The 26,844-nt window shown below is 37.7% G+C and overlaps 2 protein-coding genes and 1 long non-coding RNA gene across 9 annotated transcripts in view; 1 reads left to right on the top strand and 2 right to left on the bottom strand.

The window, feature by feature from the left end:
- LOC136246596 (uncharacterized) overlaps positions 1–22,828 on the bottom strand; it is a 166,566-nt gene extending 143,738 nt beyond the window's left edge. Inside the window, exons 1-8 of one of the 7 annotated variants that reach the window (XR_010696659.1) lie at positions 21,106–22,809; positions 20,895–21,057; positions 20,664–20,768; positions 20,346–20,613; positions 20,261–20,289; positions 20,078–20,170; positions 19,568–19,632; positions 19,356–19,508 (exon numbers count right to left, since the gene is read on the bottom strand). Coding sequence is in view for 5 of the 7 variants with exons in the window: in XM_066038116.1 (XP_065894188.1) it covers positions 19,433–19,508; positions 19,568–19,632; positions 20,078–20,170; positions 20,261–20,289; positions 20,346–20,410; positions 20,664–20,674 (339 nt within the window). In the remaining 2 variants the exon portion in view is untranslated. The other 6 variants (XM_066038116.1, XM_066038119.1, XM_066038118.1 and 3 more) reach the window with 6 other exon arrangements.
- Positions 2,795–5,065, bottom strand: LOC136246588 (uncharacterized). Its single transcript, XM_066038084.1, has 2 exons — positions 4,737–5,065; positions 2,795–4,627 (listed from the first exon to the last, which is right to left on the bottom strand). Exon 2 carries the CDS (start codon positions 4,618–4,620, stop codon positions 3,607–3,609), a length of 1,014 nt encoding a protein of 337 aa, XP_065894156.1. The 5' UTR covers positions 4,621–4,627; positions 4,737–5,065; the 3' UTR covers positions 2,795–3,606.
- On the top strand, positions 14,909–17,216 carry LOC136243193 (uncharacterized). The gene is made up of 3 exons (XR_010694781.1): positions 14,909–15,066; positions 16,360–16,431; positions 16,942–17,216. It is a non-coding gene; the product is annotated as an uncharacterized lncRNA (long non-coding RNA).
- Positions 22,829–26,844: the final 4,016 nt, after the last annotated feature.

Here is a 26,844-nt window from a genome sequence, read left to right as displayed (position 1 = left end):
CAAGTCAGGCCTGCTGAGGGTGGAGGAAAGATTGGTTGGGATGGTACTAGGGGGGCTGGAACTAGCTAGATAACCTGGAAGGTCAGCGTAAAGTTTGAATGTTTCAGGTAAATGCTGTTGGAGCCCATGAACAAGGACCTGTAAAACTGAATCATGTCTCCAGGTATACCTGCCTTGATCTAGAGCAGCAGGACAGCCATTCAAAATATGGTTTGTTGTGGGTTGAGGAGCTTGACAAAGAGCACATCTAGGATCAGTAATGATGTTCCATCTGGCCAGGTTCATAGGGGTTGGTAGAGTGTCACAACCATTTATGTACGTACTCAAATGTTTTAATCAGAGTAGTAGAGATCACCCAGAGTTTCAAGACAGCTTTCATAAGTCAGGTGGGCTAATCCTTGAAGGCATTTATTTGCACGCCTCTGAACCTTTCAAGGGTGTCGATGTCTTTGGCTAAGTTGGACTGAAGATTGTACACAATAATTCCAAATTCGGACGAGCATACTTGTACAAAAATATAAACATATCTAGAGTCAATATTAAAGGATCTCCTAATAAGCCCAAGAACCTGTGTAGATGAACAATGTAGTGTGTGCATATTATTGCGACCATGGAGAAGGAATATGCGAGATATATAATATAACTGAAATGCTAACATCATTAGAATGGCTACCACTCCAATTAAGAAGAAAATGTGCTAGATTAACTCTATTATACAAGATTATCCACAATCTAACTGAATTACTTACCAACATTATCACGTGTCACCATTACAAGATCTAATCATGAACAAAAATTCCTACACTATCATACATCAATAGACAACTATAAGTACTCATTTTTCCAAGAACAATACCAGAATGAAATCAGGGGCGGATCCAGAGTTTGGAAAGAGGGGGGGCACCTTTCTGAAAAATAGTTGAAGACCAAAAAAACTTGCTGAAAACCAGTTGAAGACCAAAAAAAAAAAAAAAAAGGTCACAACAATAATAGCTAGTTATCCTTACCAACTATATCACGTCTGTTATGTAAAATAAAATCCTATTTATAGCTTCATAGGTAAGCTACACTGCCTCACGAACATTGTGACTGCTTTATTAGAGTAATTGACTGCTCTATTAGAGTATCTCGATCTTGTATGCAATTTCTTGAAGGGGGGGGGGGGCATTTGCCCCAAATGCCCCATCCTGGATCCGCCCCTGGAAATGGACTACCACAAGACATCAACTAACAAGCTATTGACAGCTTCAAGCAATTATTATACAATCACTTTTAATTTTAATGTACATTAGCACTTATGCCCCAGGCGGGCTCTGCTAATTAAACAATATAATAATAATAATAATAATAATAATAATAAACTTTACAGTGTACATATACCTACATACATACAAGTTGCAGATGTTGGTATGATACAATTGGGACATATGGCAGCACACTGATGGTCCACTGACATCCTGTGTCAGTGGCCGGAAGCTAAATTGTAGCAGTGATTAGCTACAAAGTTTACTTACTAGTCTAAGATTACTTAAAAGGGGGGGAAGTTAACAGTTAAAGGGAGTTGAAGTTAGGTTGGTGAGGGATCTTTGAACACTTTGAGCATGGACATAGAAATGAAAAAGAGCAGGTGTTGTTGGAGGTGAAATTGGCAGTGAAATGATTCCACAGATAATCTAAAAGTTTGGCCTTTATCTTGAGTGGATTGTCCTGGTAGTTGATAATGGGAAGGGCATTCCAGATGCGAGGAAGCCGGTTAAAATAAAAGTTACTAGTGGAATTGTCAGGTGATCTTGTTTGGAGTAGCTTGTAATAATACGTCACTACTAAATGTAGTGAACGTCACTACTAATGTCTACCTCAATACTCACTATTTTTGTGTAGTGACGTTCACTACTAATTTTGTAGTGAATGTCACTGCAAAAAGTAGTGACGTTCACTACGAAGGTCACTACTTAAAAGTAGTGAGTATTGTCAGGGCCGCCCACAGGGGGGGGGGGGGGGGCAACTGGGGCATTTTGCCCCGGGCCCCAGCCTGAAAGGGGCCCCAGGAGGTCCCATGAATACCTGTTTAAAAGATCGATATACTCTAATAGAGCAGTCAGATCTAAATATTCTAATAGAGCAGTCACAGTATTCTTCAGAGGAGCAGTGTAGCAAGCTTATAGATAAGGAGATGTGGTTGGTGATGGGTAGTTATTGTCATTGTCAGCAGGTTGTGACCTTTTTTTTTTTTTTTTTTGGTCTTCAACTTACAACTTGGGTGAAGGGCCCCACTTTAACTCTTTGCCCTGGACCCCTTAATTTCTCTAGGCGGCCCTGAGTATTGTGGCAGAGCAATTCATTACTAAATTTTTACAGTGTAAGTAAATAAATAAATAATAATAATAATGATATCAGCTAGGCAGCCAGATATTGTGATTACTGACAAGCAACGTTGAAACCGGGTCACTACTGCTGACCCGGATGACCCACTGACCCGGATATGACCCGGATGTGACACGGATTGACCCGGATTAATTAAAGCCGAGACGTGTTTCGGCTAGTCTCGAGCGAGCGAACGAGTCTACATTTTGAGCGTTCAGCCTATCTGTAGGTTGAAGACAAAAAAAAAAAAAAAAAGGTCTTCACCTACTGACATGTTAGTAATGCGATAAGTGGGCGTGGCTCACGAAAGAACTACGCGATAGCGTTTAGAAGTTTCCACGTAGTCAAACGAACAATTTCGTTTCTCACGTGATCCAATCCGGGTCAGACCCGGATAAATTGTAAACCGGGTCAGACCCGGATGACCCGGAGAAAATGTGACCCGGATGACCCGGATGACCCGACCGGGTTTCAACGCTGCTGACAAGAACTAGAAAGATTATGACGAAAGAAAACATTGATGGTTCCTGTAGAGTTTGGAGCTCTTGGCTCTATTTCTAAAAGATGTCAGGATTTTTTGGAACTTTTGAACCTTACCACATTAAATATCTACTCATTACAGAAGACAGCTCTTGTGAACTGCAACCATCTTAAGAAAAATTCTTCAGCTCTCAGGGTGTGGGTAGCACTCCGAGCTAGAAACGCTTTTACCAGTTCATGTATGTATTATACATGTTTCTGTGATTAATATAATAATAATAATATATTCCTTTTTGTTTATTTTGCTGTTGTTTCATTGTGTATATGCTTTAATGTGTTTTATTTAAATAATAATAATAATGATAATAATGAATACAAAAGACTGTTTTGTTGTCATCAGTTCACCTAATTAGACGTTATTCAAATGTAACTTTATAGTCACTGTACTTGGTTTTGTATAGGACTTTTATTCCGGTTGTACACTGTGTGGAAATCAAATAATAATAATATTTAGGTGGTGTATAGCACCACCTTAATAATCAGGCGATTTATGAGTATTTGACTTTTTGTTGTACTTGTTTAATTGTTGTAATGTAGCTAGCTTTTTGTTTGCTTTTGTACCTACGCTCTTGATTAGAGCCAGGTTATTATTACCAGTATTTGTGTACACTGTACGTCATTTACTGTGAAACTCATGAAATAATAATAATAATAATAATAGCTAGGTACACAATTACTAACTAGTCAAAAAAATAAAAAAGGTTATCTTGATTCAATCTTCTTTCTCTTAATGTCAATGTAATCAATTTTACTGTTCCTTTCGTGACTATAATGCAAGAGTATCTGAGGAGTGCCCTTTGGTAGCCAGGCAATTATTATACCAAACATTACTGTAACTAAGATCATCACATACACAGCATAAAGTACAAGTGAATGATCTAATCCAATGAAGTACTGGCTAGTAGTTGTTTTGCAATAGTCTCTTGCTAAACCATCCATAATGCAATTCCATGCATAATTGCTAAGCCATTGAAATTGGAGCAAAGGTACAATGAGCAAACGAAAAACGAACCTTAACACAAGTAAAGTAAATTTAATGATCATAAAGCAGTTCCACCGACAGGAATCTGCATTTTTAACAGTTGAATCAACTAATGGGATTTTATCACCTTGATTGAGGTGCCATGATGCAGTTGATGTCTCATGTTGTTTATTGTCTTCTAAATCTTGTGAAGTCTGGTAAATATCTTGATTTGGCAGTATCTGTTGCTTCAGCTGCTGTGTATCATCATCAGGTTGCACTGTTACATCAGTTTGTGACTTTGCGCACGATACAGCTGCAGCTTCATCTTGTACGATTTCGTGTGTAATATCATTGTTGATATCAACATTTGAATGCATTTTCTTTAGGCGGGATTTTTTTCTTCTTTCCCTCCACTCTGTTATATCACGCCTTGTCGACATATCTTCCAATTCGCGTTTCGTATCATAGTACTGATCAATGTTTAAAACAGTAGCAGCCACTATTGCTACTACTTTGTCTTTGGATTCCTGTTGACGATCGCAAATCTCTCCTTTAATTTTGCGGTATTTTTGAAGGATATCTCGGCTTTTTTCATCTAGTGTATTATCACGTCTAGAAATGTGATTACGGAAACAGACAGAATGTATTGCATACATTAGTAAGAACAATATCCATACAGATGTGCACCCAAAAGTAATAAAACGATAAAATACTCTATCAGTAGTGTGACAGTAGCAATCATTTTCAATCATATCTCCTCTAAAGGTGACAAAAAATGCTCCATATAAAGTATACAAAAAATTAAATGCCACAATGAACGCGATAGCTACAGCAAAAGGTAGATCTCCCAATGAACTGATCAAAATACCTCTAATTTCACAAAGATCATGACCAATTTCGAGAGCATCGGTAAATGTGTCAAAAAGTGCATCCTTTGCTTCTTCAACATGATCCGTGGTTGACATGACTCACTGTCGATACTAGACTACTGTACTTTAGTAGTAAACTTGCTATATATAGCTACACTACACTTATGCGTATGCAACACGCAGTTATATGCGGTTGGGTGGGCGTGATATGGTATACCTACTTTCCGGAACGGAACGGAATAATTCCCGAAAATGCTACATTTTTCCTTTTCTTTTCCTGGCTTGTTGGACTGCACTTGCCTACCACCCCCAGCACAAAGAAAGACACGTGCTGGACAACTGTAAATACAATAGAAAAACAGAGTATCGCAGCCAACATGTTACTCTGACAAGCAGGACTCCACTCGCACTAAATCCATTGGTGGTGGAGCTCTAGTGTAAGCACCAATGGATGAACGCGCACCTCGAATGCACTGAATAGCCGAGCGGAGCAGAGAAAAACCAAGACAACACCGAAGTCAACCCAGGACTACAGAGTATATCACCCCACTTAGTCGACAGGAGGAAAGCCAGACGCTTGTAGAAAACTGTGTCTTCGTGAACCAACCCCCCTATTGCCGACATTACCTCCATCAGTATCAGCATTATACACTCGTTCCAACCACTCCCTCAAGCTATTTCACTTACCAACAAGAATCGATGTTTACAAATACTCTTTCTTACCACGAACAATTATTCAATGGAACCAACTACCTATCTTGGTTTGCTAAGAAGGTCCTTCAAACTTTTTTCTGTTGACTTGTTGACTTTTTTGTACAAAATGTATGTCAGACCTCACTTGGAGTATTGCATCCAAGTCTGGAGCCCTTACTTGGCGAAAGATATTGATCTCCTAGAGAAAGTACAGAGACGTGCCACCAAGTTATTACCTAGTTTATTTGATTTACCATACGAAACTCGTCTAGAGAGACTTGGTTTATATTCACTGTATTGTAGACGTCAAAGGGGAGATCTACTTGAGACCTACAAGATATTGAATGGTTACTATGACATCAACCCTACCTCATTTTTCACTTTGAGTAATACGGGTCACCACGGTAAACTCTTTAAATTTCGATCTCGGCTGCTAGTGAGGCATAATTTTTTCACCAACAGAGTAGTTAATTTGTGGAATTCTCTTCCAGCAGATGTTATTTCTGCACCAACCGTGGCATTGTTTAAGAAGAATCTTTATGATTTATGGAGAACAACAAGATATGGGTACTCTCAAAGGCCTTCGGCCTGTACTGCCAAGCAATTTTTGACCATTAATAATAATAATAATAATAATATCTCTGATATTGACAAGATTGACATTGACACTTTTAAGAACAATCTGATTGGTATTGTGCGTAATTGTAATGGACATTAGCGTGTTGCCCCTGGTGGGCTTTGCTAATTAATAATAATAATAATAATAATAATGACGATAGGTGTAAAAGAAAATGCTACTTTACGGAACGGAACGTAAAAAATAACGCTCTATTGGAGTATCCTTTGAACTGACAGATTGAGCGACCTTCGTGTATCAATAGTTGGGCCACCACTACGCCACATTTACTGGTAATGTAGCCTCGGTAGCTCCTTCGCTAAAATATAACTCAGCGCGGAGCCACGTGAAATAACAAAGCACGTGCCGTGATGTGAGCAGGTGCTAGGTAAGAGAGCACATGGCACACAGCTGAAACGAATGCTTATGATTAAATACAGATGAAAGATCATCAGTTAAACCTGATCGACTAACTTTATAGAACCTGCTATCCCTATGCTTTATTGCACAAGGTACACGATATACGCGTACGGTACAGCAGCAACAATTCTTCAACTGAAGGAGTTGAGAGTAACCTTAGCAGGTACACCGCCATTCATACGCGAGAGACACATAGTAGTATGGATGCACAAAAGTGCCTACACTGTAAATGCTTTCTTGGCCAGATTTGATATCATGTCTTTTGGTTGTAGTTACTCCATGAACATGTACTTGTGCATTCTTGGCCTCGCCTTTTTTACAGCTGGGCTGTTTTTGGCACAGGTTGTGTTTATGTCAAGCAAAACTAAAGGCATATCATACAATTTTAGCATAACTTTGCCAGATTCATTAGGAAACTCACATGATAACTAAAAGGTATGGATCTAATGATTGTAGTAATGTAAGTCAGCCCAATTAATGGCTTCATTGGAAGAATAGCTACATTGGTACTATAACAAGGATCTGTACTGATACTGTGACTGATTCGTAAATGCACAAAGTTATGAAAGTGAATGAATGTGAATGCATAAAACACAACCACATAGTAGCCTGATCAATGTAGTATACAGTAAATGAGTGAACATTCATGGTTCACACACACACACACACACACACACACACACACACACACACACACACACACACACACACACACACACACACACACACACACACACACACACACACACACACACACACACACACACACACACACGGCTATACACTATACACACTTCCTATATGGTGTAAAATTCTATACATACAGTAAATCATCAGTATACAAGAGGTGTAATCTCTGTTGAGTATATACATAATCCCTGTTTTACAGTGCTATAATATCCAAGCACTACTACATGTTATTTGTGGAGAGAGCATAAGCCAATGCAGGAACAGCTATCATACTGTATTCTTGTTAACATTCAAGAACTACTTTTTCTGATTAACCTCACTGTGATATCTACAGCTTCTTATCACTCTAGTGATACCATATCATCCACCATCACAAATGTGATGATCACAATAGTTCTTGTCCACTTCACTATAATATACTATTGTATCATTTCCTCACCTTCACATGTCACCGTAATGTGGAGAACATGTTATGGGATGTGAAGGAGAAGATGATCAAGTGTTGTCATCTCACACACTACACTCATCATGTAAGTGATTATGTGATGAACTGTGAAATACCTGAATGAACATATAACTATGCTGAGTATCGAGAAGGACTTTTTACTGATGACTTTGAACAATACTAACATAAGTGAAGTATTCATGTACTAATACCATACCTGTTTCACTGTCCATACAAAAGTCTCAATAGTAGCAGTGAAATTTATCCCGTATTTCACTGACAGCAGTGAAAAAGTTGTAATTGCAATTTCATTGGCTAGAATTTATGTTAACAATGTAGCGCCAATTAGTGTTGGCGCATGTTTAGTACATAGTGACAAATTGTGTACATGGCAACACTAATGCACAGCATGCGTATATGCAGCGAGTATGGTATTAACTGGGAATAGCATGGGTAACAGTGAAATTTGGGATAAATACCACTGCTACCCATGCTATTACTAGTACGTATTGTACAGTTTTATACAAGATTGGCTGTTTTGTGTTTTGTATTTTTAAGCTGTAAAAATATATGTAAATTTTATACATTTGTCTATAATTATCACAATACAGTGTATTGGAAACATAACATAGTTTGTTGCCCCAACAACAAGCAAAAATTTACAGGATAGCATTAAATTGGGTGGGTCTTCTGCATAGATTGTTTTATAACACCAAGTGTGACCATCTGTCACATGACTGCATAAGTAATTAAATTACTCAATCTTATTATAGAATTGTAAACCTCTTTTACTGAAATTTTGGAGCCTTTTCAAGAGCAGAGTTTCCCCTGATTGCTTACCTGTAGGCCTGCGCCTATTATGCCGGCATAATCTTGAGAATAATAGGTCACCAATTTTGTGAGAATAATTCCGGAATAATAGGATGGTTACAGGCATAATTTTAGAATTATCGGACGTCCACGGGAATAATCGGTGGAATTAGGGGGGCGTATCTCTTCTTGATTACCTAGAATAAAGAGTTAAAATACTACAAATGATATAAACTAATAAAGCTGACAGGAGTGCTGGCTGAAAGGAGCTGAAAAGCTTCTAAAAGATCGATATACTCTAATAGAACGCTCAAATACTCTAATAGAGCAGTCAGATCGTTTCATGTTAACAATCTGCAGTCAGCATGTTGCATGATTATCTGCAATTCTGAAACTTGTACATCTTATACCAGTATATCTTCTTCAAGTCTTTAAGCATTATTATCTACCTAACTTTTAGTAGCTATATGCAGTAGTTACAGCATATTATTATAATACACTAATAATTAAATACACAATTATTACTGTAGATAGCTATTCTAAGTCTGCTGTACCTATTATAGATAGAAAAATAATGTGTAAGGTGGAATGCTTCATATATGGCTAATACTAATTCGGACAAAACTACTTATAACAGCACCTTGAAACTAAGTGACTAGCCGCAGATATAATTATACTGAATGAGAATAATTATGGAATAATAGGCTGGATACAAGAATAACAAAAAGAATAATAGGAGAATTTTTTGGGAAATTCTGGAAAGAATAATAGGTAAAATTTTGAGCATAATAGGCTCAGGCCTACTTACCTGCACTGTCAATATAAGTACATGAAATCATATGTATATTAACTTCAAAAGCTGTATGGCATGTCACAAGGCCAGCTAGGCATACCATAATAATTATTATGCATGCTTACTAGTGTTATCTACGTATAAAAAATACCACAAAATGTGATACAAAGATTGTGACTTTCTAACATATCCCCAGTTTGAAAGTTATCAAATTAGCTAACTGTTGTCTTCCACAACTGCAACTGATAACAAAACACCAACTATGAAGCAATAGCAACAGACTACTACATATGTATGCATAGTTAGGTTTGAATTTACATGATATCATTACGAGAGGTTTTTACAGACCTGTAACACTCGCTGTTTGCAACAAATGTATGCAAAAACACCCAAGCTGTAAAAAACGGTGTGACCATCAAAAGCCAGGGTGGAAAAAGATGTGAAATCCAAGGTGGTGGCCAACAAATGTCTACGATGGTTGGTTAATGATAACATTTTTAATAACAACAATTCAGGTGAAATATGCTGCTTTCTCCAAGTTTCACTAGGATTCAGCACCAAACTCACCTGAATTGTTGTTATTAAATGTTTTGCCATTAACCTACCATCACAGCCATTCCTAGGCTGCCACCTTGGATTTCACATTGTTTCACCCTGGCTTTTGGGTCTGCACCTTTTTTACAGCTTGGCTGTTTTAGTATAGATATGTACGTAGCACTTTTTTTCTATTTGTCTAGCTACTCCAAAGCCGGCCTGTGGCTGGTTTTGGAGCTTATATTACTCATCTTCTTTACTGCAGAAAGAAGCAAGAACAGAATTTTTTTTTGTATTTTGCTTATATACCACAGCTTTCTAATCAGTGACAAATTAATAACATTCAGTGTGACAGTTGTATTGAGTATGTAAGCAATGTAGATTACTGAGATTGATTACTGAGATTTATTGTAGGTTTTCAAAGTAATGAAAAGATTTGTATTGTATTAGTGTACTCATGCACTAACTTCTCTATTTTAAGCCAATCACTACTCAATTCTTCTTTTATAAAAAGAAAGTGTATGTTAAATGAGACATAGCATAAACCCTGAAAAGAAAATTATGATTGATTTAATGTATTAAAATTGGCACAGCTTACCATTAATGATTTAAGTAACTTTACTATGATCACTATCATTAAAATTAATGTGACCAGATTTGACAATCCACACACACATCCAATTCTTTGACTTTAACTTGACAACCACTCAGTATGTATGCTATTGACGTATAATTTTCATACAATGCATTATGCAATAACAGGTCAAAATTTGAAAATTGAAAGTGATGGCTTACTTCTGCATTGAGTTATGGTCCTTTTGAAGTCAGAAAACTTGGATGTGTATGGAAGTCTGATTTGCCAAATCTGGTCACAAATAGTAGCTCTTTGTGTGAAAAGCATAGGTGAAAACAAATTTTAAATTAGTATCTCAAAATCCATAGAGCTGACCAAGGCCAGGATTACTGATGGGCCAACATAAGTTTATTGTGGAATGAGCATAACTGGGTCATCCCGTGATGACATCTTTACAGAGCAAGGTGCCAATTCAAAGTACTTGGGGTATGCACCCACACTCCATCATGTGTCTAATGCACACTGCATCACACCACATAAAAGGTCAACCTTTTCATATAATTATATAAAGGACCAAGCTACCGAGATAAACATCTGTTTGAAACTCAATGACTGGCTTGATAGTAGGTGATGCCAAGCCCTAATGGCATGTTCACACACGAACAAATGCCGGTAACAATTTATAGTGGTGTGTAAAGGGCTATAGAAAGAAGATTTTATCTGGAACAGGTGAAATTATAGATTTAAAGGTAAGTTGGAGTATTGGTTGTGCAGAATATGGTAAAGGAAGGGAACACAGGGATAGTCTCAATGAATTACTAAGGTATACCATGCAGTGAAAACTGGAAATATTTTCATCAGATGACTTAAAGTGTTTAGAAATGGGATCCCATCAACTTGCAGCCTAGCAGGCATCGCTGACATGGTCAATAACAATACATACCAATATATCTACTATCATTTCTAAGTTTGCTATGGTCTGAATAGTTGACTGTCTAGATTATTAGCTGTGATAAAGTGTATAACAAGGTATAAAACTCAGTCACTCAGTGTGACACTTCACATAATACAAGCATTCATATAATACAACAACATATTTATAATACAATATAATACAACGCATTCATATAATACATATTAGCCAAGCACTTATCAGGTACCCAGTCGGTCAAATGCTACATTTAATTGATCGCACCATCACATTAGCTAATTAAAAACTAGTATAGTAAAATTAAATGGACATGCAAGGAATTTTTAATTGTATCATCACTGTTACTACTCCTCAAGATCATCGTTGCGGTAACTATAGGCACAAAAATAATTGTTCAAGCACATCATGTTGTACTTTTAAAAATTTTTGATGACAATATGAATTGCTGCCAAATTCAAGTTATTACAGTGGAACCTCAGTTATCTGAACCCCATGGGACCAGGGGTGGACCACAAGTCTAAAAAGTGTGTATCTCTGAAACTGTGTAATAAAACAACCTTAAAACTGCATAAAGAACTTTTTTGATAATTTTACTATTATCAACTACTCTAATAGAACAGTCACTACTCTAATAGAGCAGTCATTTGCATAATTCTGTTAACCGAGAATCTGCATAAATAGAGTCTGGATAACTGAGGTTCCACTGTATATAGTAGGGCTTAATAGTATTTGAAGCAATATTTTAGGAGTGGGGGCATGCTCCTAAGTCCCACCACTAAAGTTAGGACTTTAACTACAAATTGTAGCATTCCATGATTTTGGAGAAACCAATCATCAAAACTGATCCAGAAGTTTCCATAATCTATAGGTGATCACCAACATGATTCACATTGTATTAATGTAAAATTCAGTGATTAAATACATTATAGCATAGTAAATGGGTTACTATTCTATCACTTTACTGTGCCTATACTTTATCCTCATATACAACTTTTGAAAGAAAGCCTGAGTGGTCAAGAGACCAATAATAGTGTCAACTAATACATTTCGTTGTGCTTGAAGAACCTTCTAAAATGGATTCACAGTCACAGTTTTATACTTTTGCGAGTCAATTTGACTTAATTTAGAAAAATCACCTATACAGGTGCATTTAACCTCTAAATATTTAATGATTAAATACTTTAAAGTGTAAATCCACTTGTTAATGATAATCATCAATTCTCAATCCTTGAATTTCTTTTAAAACTGGATCCTACACTAAACAACATCATCCTAAAAACTGAAATTCACATGTGACAAAATAGATAATTATTGTATACAGTGGAATTTCAGTTATCCAAACCCCTTGGGATCAGGGATGGTCCAAGGAGTTTAGATAACTGAGATTTCACTGTATAGTGCACCGAGTACTATACAGTGAAATCTGAGTACAAATACCCTAAAATAGCATTACTTTTTTAAAAATATCTGGCAGTATTTTCAACTATCTCAATAGAACATTCACTGTTCTAATAGAGTGGTCATTCCCATAGTTTGGTTAACTGAGAATCCACATACCGTACGCAAGGAAATTTTGACGTCAAAAAAATTTGACGAATTTGACGAATCGGTATAATTCGTCAAATTTAAATTCGTCAAATATTTATAAGCGGCCTTAAAAGTACAGCTTTTGCCTACAATTTCTTGATTTTTGTCAACATTTTATTCGTAAAATCTGCTGAAGTCTGAATTCGTCAATTTTTTCCCACGTCAAAATTTCCATGCGTACGGTAAGTGGTGTTCCGGATAACTAAGGTTCAACTGTAGTAATACAAAAAATATTAATCCTCTGTATGGGTGTTAGGGACTTGAAACCTATTATGCCTAAGCTAATAGCAAAGAGTGAATGATAAAATAGTAGAGTGTCTAACTCCATTGACAAACACATAGAGGTATATATTTAGTCTCGCGTGGCCAGACCGCTTTTTCTCCGACGGTGCTTATCGATTAGAAATTATAAGCGCCTGCTCGAGCAGACGCTTAAAATTTCTAATCGATAACCGCCGTGGGAGAAAAAGCGGTCTGGCCACGCGAGACTAGTATACATTATCTATGACAAAAGTGAGAGCCACAAGTCCACAGGCTTCTCTTTAATGTATAGGAAGGGTGTTAATATGCTTTGGCTTGCATACACTAACTTTCAAGGGGTTTCGCAAGTCACCATCTCCTATTAAAAGTGTATAATCAGCACTTATATCATATTGCAAAGTGGACAATTAAATTCATAATAATTTTCTTATTTTTCCTCTCTACTACAACACAAGTTCCTGTTGTGCATATAGTATCCCATCCAAAAACAGCTTATAGCTGTAAAAAAAGTGCGCGTCCAAGTAAAGCAGAGTTAACTGCGACAAAAAGTAATGATGTCATAATGCGGCCATGTGCGAGGTGTGCAAGTTGTAAAATTAATATTAGTTAATCAGATAATACAATGTTATTGTTAAAGTGTTAATGAGAACTATGTGATGCTGCTATTTTTAAGTGTGTGAGCATCTTCATAAATGCCACACAAATTTAATTCTCAATAAAGCAATGTGTATAGATTCTCTGATAGCAATAAATAGTTTGAGTTTGGCCACCTTTCCTTTGTTCGTAGCATTGCCGAGACGGCCAAACTCAAACTATTTATTGCTATCAGAGAATCTATACATATTGCTTTATTGAGAATTAAATTTGTGTGGCATTTATGAAGATGCTCACACACTTAAAAATAGCAGCATCACATAGTTCTCATTAACACTTTAACAATAACATTGTATTATCTGATTAGCTAATATTAATTTTACAACTTGCACACCTCGCACATGGCCGCATTATGATATCATTACTTTTTGTCTCAGTTAACTCTGCTTTACTTGGACGCGCACTTTTTTTACAGCTATAAGCTGTTTTTGGATGGGATTTCAATACTTTTTGTTAGAATAAGCAATGCACTGTTGATAACAGTAGGTGAGTTTCCATGGTTTTGACAGAAACCCCAGATTACAGTGACAGAATATTAAAATATAACTGTAATTTTAGTGGCCAGGGCCGCCCACATGTGGAGGGGGGGGAGGTAACTGGGGTATTTTTCCCCCTGCCCCAGCCCGAAAGGAGCCCCTTGAATACCTGTTTAAAGAAAGATCGATAAACTCTAATAGAGCAGTCAGGATCTAGACCCTTCCTTGCCACTGGGCCCCACTTTAACTCTTTTCCCTGGGCTCTCTAATTTTTCTGGACGGCCCTGTTAGTGGCATGCAACTGCAGTTAACTACCACCCATTTTAACTAGTAAACCCTTAACAACACTTTGCCTTTCATCTTGTACTGCATTAAAACGATCAAGATACTCTATTAGAACAGTCACAAAACAGTGTAACACAGCAATCAATATTTAGCATAGTTACAACTTCTGCTTAGCCTAGGATTGTATTATTAATTATTATTATTGTATAGTTTAAATTACTAGCTACTTACAGACTTTACAATATAAAAATATGGCACTTGTAGAAATGTGACTGTTCTATTAGAGTATCTCGTTCTACTTCAAGCATTGACTAATTCAAGCGAAGAAGTTATGCCCCTTCCAAGAGATCTTGTGAAATGAAATGAGAATAGTAAAGAAAAGGCAAGTATGTACAGAGACAATAGAAGGGCGCGTAATTATGTCCTGTTGTAAATAAACGCCTTTAAATTTTATATTACTAGCTACTAAATAAGCGCACCAGAATAGGCTTGTGAGGCTGTTGTCTCCAAGGTTGTCTCATTACTTGTCTTTTCGTGTTGAAGAGATTTAGTCACAATTGGTGAGTTTAACTATACATGTATTTGTGTTGTAAAACTTAATTGTAAAAAGGCGATTAGCACATATCATGATAAACATGTATTTGTCTCTCACGATTATTAATACGAGACATTGGACCAGGGTAAAAAATTTACTGCTATATTTAGAGGTTGTAGCGTTTGTATATCTTAGTATCTTAATAAATAATTCTCCATGATCACTAATCACTAATAGTACAGTGAAAACTGGTCATTATTCAGGCCGTAGGGACAAAAATTTTCTGACCTAGCTTTTTAAAGAGGTAGCTGCATTTTGCGGCCTTAAAAAAGGTAAGAAGCATGCTGTTCTAACTGGCTATAGAGATGGATTTAGTGTGTGACAGCGTATGAGACAGTGAGTGCTGGCAGCAAGGGGGCAGCCAATCTGTTAGAGCACCAAAGGCACTGCTTCAGCCTTAGGCAGTTGGCTGTCAGCCCAAAGTGTAAAAGTTTCACTATTGGTCCTTATAAGCTCCTGATGAAGAAAGTGATGAAGTCATTATCCATAGGATATATTTTTCAGAGTATCCATTTCAGTTCTACAATATAGTAGCCAAGCATAAGATGAACATAACACAGCATTCCGGTGGTTTAGTGGTGACCACAACACTGCCTGAGGTAAACTGTGGGGAGATTTGAGACTACTGGAAGCCCTGGAATGCCTTCAACATATGAAATACCAAATATCTAATGCCTAGCTTTGTGTGGACCTGTCTTGGTGGCCACTTGTACAGAAGGAAAACAGCTGCCACACAGTCTTTCGAGTGAACAGCTAGTTTCCACACCTCTTAATTATCAATTTGTAAAATCTTGAGCAAAATTGTGTGTGTGAGTAAGTGTGATGTTGTGCATCGGCAGTGCCGTGTATATGGTTGCTGCCTAGCATTGAAACATCACGAGTATTGAAGTCACAATGTGTTACTGTATCATCCATCTAAATACAATCTCTGAATGTGTCATTTAGTGTAGAGAGCAATCTTCCACAAGAAGTGACCTGCAGGTTTCAGTGTATATTGTTAACCTTTAATATTGTTCACCATTGTGATTGTGAACTGTATGTACAGTGAAACCTCACTTAGTGGCCACCTCTTTAATAAGACCACCTCATTATATTGGCCACCTCTAGTAGATCCCAAATATAGCTAAGCAGTACTTTATGACCTCATTAATAAGGCCACCTTGTTATTCAGGCCAAATTTTGTGGTTCCACAGCTGGCCATATTAATGAGGTTTCATTGTACCTATGTGAATTTTTATTTTTCGTAACTTTTCTTCAGGTTTACTGATGGGCACTATGAAGCATTGTTGACTGGTCCGTACATAATGTGGTGACTTGAAATGCTAAAACAGTACGTAGCATGTCTTGTATGTACATGTAATGTGTTGTAATGTGTCCACACATCCACACATCTTAGAAATAAATATAGTTGTAGTCTCTATACTCAGTTCCATTGTGCCACTGGGTCATAAGTTGGTTGAGTATGGATCATCTAGGACATTTGAATCACATTTTGTCCTGGCCAAGTGGATCTCATCCACTGACAGAATATACAGGATCAGATCACGTGTATGAATTACGGTGGAACTTGTTTATTGCCACCTTCACTCAATAAGCAGGTAATAGTGTATAAATTCTCAATTGGAATTGGCTTTTCAAGAGAGGTTGTCTTTCTATGCTGGTGGCCATTAAGACAGGTTGTACTGATAGAGTGTACATACTAGAGATGCAACAATATCCTCCACTTAGTGTCGTTTAATAGTGATGCAATGGAGACTATGTATTGTTGCATTTAAATACTATACTATTCTATTGCAACTCTAGCACGTATTTATAACAGGAATGTTTGTTAACTGTTTAGATGTACTGGAGCAACACCCACTCATCTGGATTCTACAAATGGAGTCATATTAACTTGTCATCGTACCTACTTGTTACTCCCATTGTGCTTGGACGAATATACATGCCGTCATGTGAGACTTGCTACCATGGTGGGCCACTGGAAAACATTTTCATAGCAGTTATATTACAGTCATTATTGTTGTGAAAAGTGTTTGGTATTCATGTGTCCTCTGTATGTTGTAATTACATGTGTAATTTTTGTGTGGGGGTGTTATAAAATGCAATGCAACAATGCATGGTGACAATTGGCTAGCTACATGTGCTAATTACTCGCAGCTTGTGTCAACAACTGGTAACCGCAGTAGTACTATGTGTCGTTCTTTAAGCCGCGCTCTTAGAGGACAAATTACGTCACGGTGGGGGCGACTAAATTCAAATTTAAATACGAACGATGGTATGCAGCACCATAGATTATATCTGTGGACTATAATCTATGGCAGCACACTTCTTTGTGGCTATATGCACTGATTAACTACATAGAGCGCCAGTTCATCAATACCCAGTGACCGAAGTTGTGCTCTGCGTCATTCTTTAAATTCTGTGTAAAATTCTTAGAGAGCAAATTACGTGGGGGCGACTAAATTCAAATTTCAAACTAGTCATTCTCGAAAACAAATGTTTCAATCTGAACGAAACTTTTAGAACAGTTTAAAGATACATTTCCCTACATGCCAGGCGAGTATTGCGGAAAACAACAATCTGGGATTTGTATTTGGCCTCTAGGTCGACTGAGGACGACTGAAACTTCGTTTGGTGCTGAAATTACGACGGTAGGGTAATCATGTATGGTGAAATCGATGATGTGAATCTTGAGGCGATTGAGTGAATACTGAAGCGATAGCAGGGAAATCAATGTTTGGAATGCACAAAGGAACGCAAGGCATACACCTGCGGTTGCGTCTAACCGCATGCGATAAAAAAATAAATAAAATAATAAACGAAACTTCCCCTTTCATGTCGGCAATCTCGATCACGAAACAATCGGCATGGATTTGCTTCACTGCTTGTGTGGTAGTTACTAGTGACACGATGAGTTCAACTCCAGAGTTTCAGAGGGATAGCGTAAGTGGCGGGTGAGTTACAGGACGGCCGAATTTGACAACGTTCGTTCCTGTAAAATCCTCACGTAGTGGTCGCGTCATTTATTGTCTGCGGCGCGCGTTTCGGCTTTACTGGCCGCGCGACTCACTACCGTGAGTCTTGATACTATTATCTATTACAGTGAAATTTGACTGGATCTGCAAAAAAAGAGTCTAATATATAGCCTTTCCAAATTTTACCAGTTTGACAAGTCATGTGTTAAACCCATTGCCTTAAAATTACATCCAGGAATAGTACTATGCTAGGAGTATAACGTGACCAAATTTCAGGCTGGTACCATACTCACAAGCCAATTCAAGTTATGGATTGTCAAGTACATGTAATTGGAAAGGCTACAAGATCACTTTTCTCAGGTCCGGTCACATATCAAGACTCACGGTAGTGAGTCGCGCGGCCAAGAAACTACAAAGCGCACGCCCAATTAAAAGACGCGCGACCACTACTGTGAGTTATTTACGTGTAGGGCCGGTTTCGCAATATTAGTCCAAAATTACGCAACATCTCTCAATAGATTTGTATTGCGTTACGTGATAAAAAAAAATCTTTAGGAGTCGTCATCATTTTCATAGTTTTCTTGCGACCTCGCTAAAATAAAAAAGTAACCATCGCAAAATAAAAAATAGGCGTATTTCACTTTATTTCTCTACCTTATGTTACAACTACTGTCACGTTATACCAGTCAACCAGTCAACATAGCCGTGTTTGTATAGTCCATCTAGCACTGACATTATCCAATCCTGGTTTGCCTATACGCGTATTTTCTTCAATCAACCTCTAATCCCTACAATAACTTTTAAAGACACGACGTGGACACTAACTCTAATGCCTGATAAACAAGTTGTGACAGCGTGCTGAACCGTAAGTTCCCTAGGGATGGCGTTTTAAGCAGAAATCTTTTAAATTCCATGTAGTACCACACCCCATGCGAGCGTTTATAAATCGCCAGTTGTCTTTGAACAAAATCACTAGCGTAGGTGCTTTAAGCATACTCTTCAATTCTCTATTTACATGTAATTTTTAATAGATTAACCACAAAGGCCGATAAGGTGAATACAAAAGGTAACAAGCCTTTAGGGGTTACCACCTCTATGTAGTGTGTACCATGTAGCTTGTGTTGTGGCTTTCATTAAGTATTATGCACACACAAATGGTGCAACAAAATTTTGTAATGGATTGCTCGAATGTGGTTGGTGGTGTTGTGGCTTGAATGTGGTTCGTGGTTTGCCAGTGACCATGTATGAGTTGGGGTTGGTCCACACAACTTACACAATATTCAAATTTCATGATGGCCATGATAATTTCTTGCCATATGGTAAACATACAACAATGTGTAACAACGTTTATTAACATCACATCAAGACTTGACTAAAAATAGTTCCAACAATAGTGATGATTTCTTGTATGTCAGCATGACGACACTGAGACCTGTAAAAGAATAAGCAGGCACTGAAGTTAACCTTAAATTAAACACTCATGCAACTGACCTGGAACATCGGTCGCAACACCAAAAACACTTGTTTCGATATCTGATGACACAATCCAGCAGGCACTGAATTAAAAGAGAATGTACAAAAAATCAATATGCCGGGCTGTGTCAATAATAGCATGGATAATCAAAATGAACAAAAATTATATCCCAGGCTAAGTGAATGAATAACATAACTGTTCGGTAAGCATGTTAAACCAGAACATTAGGACATTAGTCAAACCAGAACATTAGGACATTAGTCAAACAAAAGTACGCTATCACAACTTGGTCATAATACAATGTTTGTACCACTAGACTTCACACTGGTTGCCCAAAAATTGTGCCATTCCGGGACAACAGCATAATATTATGAAACAAATAGTTACTACAACACAGAAGGCTTACTGTTGCACTGTCTACACTGATATACCATAATTTAAAAACATAACAGGTGGACATTAAATACAATACACTTAATATCTGGGTACTAGGAAAAAATCACTAACATCACAACATGTAAACTGACCTGGAAACTAACACCCTTGATGCCGCTACAGTCTACACTGGATACTTGTTCGAACCCATCAACACTATGCCTGATACATCTGAGTAGACTGACCTGCAAATTCACATCACTAGTATACAGTGATAATTGATAACTGCAAAAACAACAATTGCAATAATACAATTCTTCTGTACGTCAACTGACCTGAAATTCATGACACTCAATACCGAGACCTGTAAAAGAATAAGCAGGCACTGAAGTCCAAAATTAAACACACATGCAAACTGACCTGGAACATCGGTCGCAACACCAAAGACATCTGTTTCGATATCTGACGAAACAATCCAGCAGGCACTGAATTAAAAAGAGAATGTGCAAAAAATCAATATGCCAGGCTGTACCAATAAAGGATGAATAATCAAAATGAACTAAAAATATATATCCCATATGCAGGTTAAGTGAGTAACATAACTGTTGGGTAAGCATGTAAACCAGAACATTTGGTCATTAGTCAAACAAAAGTACGCTATCACAAACTGGTCACTGATAATTGATAACTACAAAAAGAACAATTGCAATAATACAATTCCTCTGAACGTCAACTGACCTGAAATTCATGACACCTGTATCTTTGTTCCTGCATGGTCTCAACTTACATATGTACCATGATCACATTCAACAGCTAGTGGATAAACCAGTATGACCAGATGGCCTGCAAAAACCAACAAGCAGGTGTTAAATACAATACACATACCTAAAGCCTGGAATATGAAAAATATTATATAAGCATTATTCCACACTGATATAGTAATAGATTATAGGATGTTGTGGAACTTGCCTAAACGTGTAAACTTGAACATGAGGACAACTGCATAATCTGGACACTTGGAATTGTCCAATACCTGATGAACCGCAAGTAGGTACTAATGACATTCACTTCAACATTTTATCCCAGCTGGGTGAATCTCTTGTGACTGAGTAAAAAGGTGTTTATTTTCCACCTGCAACCAAAGTTCTACATTTCTGTGGTTGGGTGTACATAAACTGACCTGGAAAATCAGTATACCATAGGGGTATGGAAATGGTTCCTTTCCTTCTGTTGTGACATTACTTACAACTGACTGGTAAATGATCATCGATGTCCCCATGGACCCCAACAATGAGTATACCAATAACTTCACAAGTTGGAATGAATTTCCTTTCAACATCTGGTGGACAGGTCCAAAAACCCTATCGCACAAACACGGTGAATCAGTGTGTGGCGATGTGACACGTTGCACAAACTTCACTCCTCGTTTCGTTAGCATTCAAGACCGGCATATATCATAGAGTCCCTCAGTATTCTTGCCGGACTCTTACTTTTTCAAGCGTTGCTCAAGCGATGTAGTTTCTCACGAGGGGCTCGAGTTTCTCAGTAAAGTCGAGCCGATTAAAGTACGCCTCACCATCCAGTTACATTCTTAAACCATTCAATTTAAAGCCACGTATCATGAGTGTCCGCTTAAGGTAATTAGGGACTTTCCACGAGATTTCCCCTAAATAGATCACGTGTTAGTTGTCAATCCGGTGGATTCTGGTGGTATACATGGTTCAACAATGCGGTAAGTGTAGTATAAGCTGTCAATGAATAATTGTTTGTGCACAGTTATTTTTGTGTGATAAGCATGCTTGAGGAAGGGTCTGGGGGACGAAACTAATGTTTTGACAGCAGTTGATGATGGCCAGGCAAAGAACTGCGAGAAGAACTACTATGATAGTATGATAGTAGGGAAAAATTCCCACCCCTATAGCTCTGCCTAGGGGCATTAACTAGCATTATCTACAGCTACTGTATTATGTTGCTGATATGTACATTCAGGCCAAGTGTAAAGGTGAAAGTGGTAGTAAGGCTCAATCCTATTATTCTGCTGAACGGGCAAGGGAGTCTGGGACTCTGGGGACATGTTCCCTCAGGAAAGTACAAGTACTACAACTTTTTTGTTTTAATTGCTTCATCAAGTATAAAAATTTCAGTCAAAAGGTGATAATCGAGCTCTGGTCTTATGCACTGGTTGAAGTGGTTGTATCGATACTGCACTGTGACATCCTTGAGGGGTTAGTGCTGGCATTGTCCATGGCAATACTATTCCATCTCCCCGAGTCTTGATGATTGAGTCCTCCATTCCTTTCTCTGCTGCTCCAATCCTGAAGTTGTGACCACAGTCAAAAGGTGACGATCGAGGCTCTGGTCTTGCATCTATACTGTACTGCAACACCCTTGAGGGGTTAGTACCGGCATTGTCCATCGCAATACTGTTCCATCTCCCATATACAAGTCTTGATGGTTGAGTCCTCTATTCCTTTCTCTGCTGCTGTAATCCTGAAGTTGTGACCAAAATATTAAAAAATGGTTATAACATGATAAATGATTATGATGATAACAATTACTAATGTATTTATAGCTGTGTAGCAACTGTGAACTAATTAGGCACTTGCAAGTTTAATTAGGTGTCTGAAGCATTTAACATGCACAGATATGAGATATATTCATGACGTGCAGGCAGCAAAGATAAATTTACTCTAATAGAACAGTCATACTACACCGTAAATTCATACTTCCGAATTTACAGTGTTATGAAACAATCATTATTATGTATGGATTTTACTGACTCTCCTAGATAATATTCTGCATTAATGTTAATTGCTCATTTCCAAAAAATTAGCTTTTAAACCAAATGTAGAGTCTATCACTGACAAAAATGAGTGATATCCTCCCCAAAAACACCTTCGCTGTAAAAAAGGCGCGCCCAAGAAACTACAAGTACCTGGAACCCAATGTAAAAAAGAAAAAGAAAGATCAGCTTAGCTGAAGTGAAAAGTAACTGGTAACTTAAAGAGTTGATATCTGAAGCGGCCAAGAATACAATTACTAAAGTTTAATCCATGCAAGAACACCTTGGCTATAAAACAGGTGTATACATGAAAGTAACTGGGAACTGAAATGGCTGATATCTGAAGCGGCCAAGAATGAATGGTCATATACAACTAATCCAAAAATGTAACACTGAACCTTTATAATTCAGCTGTGTTCTATATTCACTCTTGCTGCATCGTAAAGTAATTTCTTTTAACTCTAATTGGCTGGTAATTTGGCCGCCTTTTTTTGCTCTATTATACTGACTATTAAAAAAGGCGGCCAAATTACCAGCCAATTAGAGTTAAAAGAAATTACTTTACGATGCAGCAAGAGTGAATATAGAACACAGCTGAATTATAAAGGTTCAGTGTTAAATTTTTGAATTAGTTGTATATGACCATTCATTCTTGGCCGCTTCAGATATCAGCCATTTCAGTTCCCAGTTACTTTCATGTATACACCTGTTTTATAGCCAAGGTGTTCTTGCATGGATTAAACTTTAGTAATTGTATTCTTGGCCGCTTCAGATATCAACTCTTTAAGTTACCAGTTACTTTTCACTTCAGCTAAGCTGATCTTTCTTTTTCTTTTTTACATTGGGTTCCAGGTACTTGTAGTTTCTTGGGCGCGCCTTTTTTACAGCGAAGGTGTTTTAGGGGAGGTACTACCTACATTAATTATTGGATGTAAGTAAACATACATGTATCCATGATGATATGTAGTGTACATAATTACTGTGATTATAAATACATAGTGACACACCTGCATATGCATGCATAACTGTAATAGTTTGATAGCAAGGTACTTATGCAAAATGAAACAAAGATAATGTAACGTCTAAAACAGCATCAAAGAATTCATTAGCATATGAGGTTTTGATCACTCTAACCACAAAGCTTCCACAACTGAACAGCCTTCTATAGGAAAACTTTTTCTTCAAATCTGTTATTGTACCAGACGTGAGACAATTTACCCATGTTGCAGTATGAAATGTTAAAAGCTCAGGAGAGTTGACTATTAGAGCAGCCATTCCTTCATAACTCACTGAATGTATAATCACAATTACATGGACTAATCTACCATGAGCTGATGCTGCATTCATGAATGTGTCAGGAATAACTGCAGAATGTAATCTTATGAATAACTGCTGTAAATTACATACAGTCAACTCTGATGGGAATGATAAAGGAACAGGACAGGACGAAGGAAAAGAACCAAAGCAGCTGATTTCCTTGTAGCTGGTAAGAATGTCATATATAGCAGTTGATGTATGATTGTTAGATTTAACATTACAGTATGCAAGTGATGGAAAATTTGATAGCAGGAGGATGTGATGATTATCAAGCTCAGCACAATTGGGACAGCGGACTGACTCATGGGAACTTGATGACTTCAAACATAATGCCTGTAATTGTGAACATTTCTTGTACAATTTCATAAGAGTCTGCCTGTAAGCATCATAATTTTCAGGAGGTATAACGTTACATTGCTCTATTGCTAGATGGGTCAACTTCATATCACTTAGTATCTCCCATAACTGAATATGATTCTCCACTTCTGTTACTTTTATTCCAACCAAGCTGAGTCCTTGTAGATTACGACAACATCTGGCAATGGCCTGTAAACCTTTCAAACTTTTCAAGCAACTATGATCCTCAGTCAAATCCAGTCTGTTGAGATTAGGACAGTTAATAGATAATAGTTCAAGGTGATCAGAATTGAGTAAATCACAAAGGCTAAAGTCAATATCAGTCACAAGGTTAAGACAGCTAATGTTATATTTTATCTTATCATAATGGTATGAATATTTGCTGTGCGATGATACCTTAAGTGCTACATGTACTGTATTTCCAACAATACGATCAGTGAGAAGTATATAACGTTGTGAGTTTCCGTGTTTATGTATTTCAGGTAAAGCAGGGAATAAATCCAAAGGAGTTTTCAATCTGTCATAAACTCTTACATGAATTATGTGCCCAACGGGCAAAGTAACATTCCAGTGTGGCCAAACTTTGCTGAGTCTGGTTTCAGCTAACCAAACAAGACCATTTCCAACAAGGTTAATGTTTTTTGGCTTAATTAAACTTTAAATCCTTACCAGTCAACATAAATAAAAACAAATTTAGTGATATTGTTAACTTACGAAAATTTTCGGGACAGTAATTATCCTCGAGCCATCTAACTGTCAACTCTTTAAGTTGATTACTGATGACCAATAATCTCATCAAGCCAAAACTCCACTCGACATCCAACTTTTGCAATCCTTGCATGTGTTGAATAACTTTTCCTACCTGCACTCGATCCAATTTGGTTTTTGGTAAAGTAAGTTCTACCACGTTGTGACAATTTCGGACCAAAGTCTGTAACGGAGGCGCGTGATCAGGGAATGACAGTGTTTTAATGTATCTTCCACATGTCTTCAATAAGTCACTTACACAACATTCTTCGCGACTTTCGTAGTATGGCCACACAAACGGCTCCTTCCATAGTGATGGCACTTCTGTTGCACTTCGTATCCTCTTCGAAACATAAAGCAACTTGACCTTGTCACGAACGGCAAGTAAGAAACTAAATATATATACCAACAATTCTGTAGGGAGAGCAATCAAGTAATTGCCATTATCCATAATAGCGGAATAATTGTTTTACAACAACGGCGCGCGCCATGATTTTTCCTGTAACTGAAACTGAAATCCACTGAAATGTAGCTATGTATCTGTATGTTGACAAGTGGCTAAATTGCTGCTACCCATTAAAGCAGAACGAAGGTGTAAATCTGCTGATTATCAGACTAGCTTAGTAGCTATATCACAAGAGTTTTAATATAGTCACGGTGCATGATCTTGGCTAGTAGATCAGCTTTCGCAGGTACTTGTACGTAGCGGAGGTTTAAATCTGGAAAAATGAGAAGTCGTTTAAGTACTGACTAAATGCAGAGGAAATCCTGGATCCCAGGTTGTGTGGCTCCTCAGGCACTTGCCTAGGCTGCAAGCTGTCTGTGGATCAAGTCATTGCGTGGCCTGGAATTTATCTGCACTCGGCATGCTAGTTACAGGTTTCCGACGCCCTGTTTACTGCTAGCCTCCTTGCAGGTCCCTAGAGGGATATATAGTTGTCCAATAATGCCTTAACCATAGTCAAACCCCAGGTAGTCTACCTAGAATTTATAAATCTATGCTTTTTTGATGGCTTAACAGTATCAATTATAATTTCAAAAATTAGCTACTAAGCTACACAAAAGTCTATGATCAATCACAAAGTTAATCCATTTTCCACCTGAATAAACTCAACCGAATTTGACAAGACTGGTCTACAAAACCTTCCTGCAGAAGTGTAAGAACTTCTCACACATGATGACAGAATGCAGGACAGGCAGCAACAAAGCCACCCCATCACAGCAGCATAACATTCTGACCACTTCTCACTCAGCAAGAAAAGCAAGCATCTGTAAAAATAATGCACAAGATTCATCAGCGTGACACCTGTTGCAGATAAACTTAATGGGGTGAAAGAGCCATGTTCTACTCCTCCTGTATCTATAACAGTTAAAACAGTGAGAGAGTGTCTAACTTGAATACCATGAATGTCCATGATGGAGTCAAGTATTACTTGAACAGCTTATTTGATGTTATAAGTACCAATAATCACCGATCGAGGCATTTATTTGATCAAAGTGACTCAGAAATGGTTTGTAGAGGATATATGTGACCAGTGGCGTAGCCAAACCCGGGCAAGCCAGGGCATTGCCCGGGCATCAGACTTCTTTGCCCCACCATCAGCTCCTAGAGTAATTATAAAGACGTGGGCTGGATAGCTCGAGATTTTGCTAAAGTTACTTAACTAGTCACTGTACAAGAATAAGTATAGCACAACTTATACAACACTCACCGTG

Source organism: Dysidea avara, chromosome 2 (assembly GCF_963678975.1).
Source record: "Dysidea avara chromosome 2, odDysAvar1.4, whole genome shotgun sequence".
NCBI lineage: Eukaryota > Metazoa > Porifera > Demospongiae > Dictyoceratida > Dysideidae > Dysidea > Dysidea avara.
This window is presented reverse-complemented; position numbering and strand designations above follow the sequence as displayed.

What these genes read in the sequence shown, in the direction of transcription:
- LOC136246588 (XM_066038084.1), bottom strand. Translation starts at nt 4,620, where the DNA reads ATGATTGAAAATGATTGCTACTGTCACACTACTGATAGAGTATTTTAT.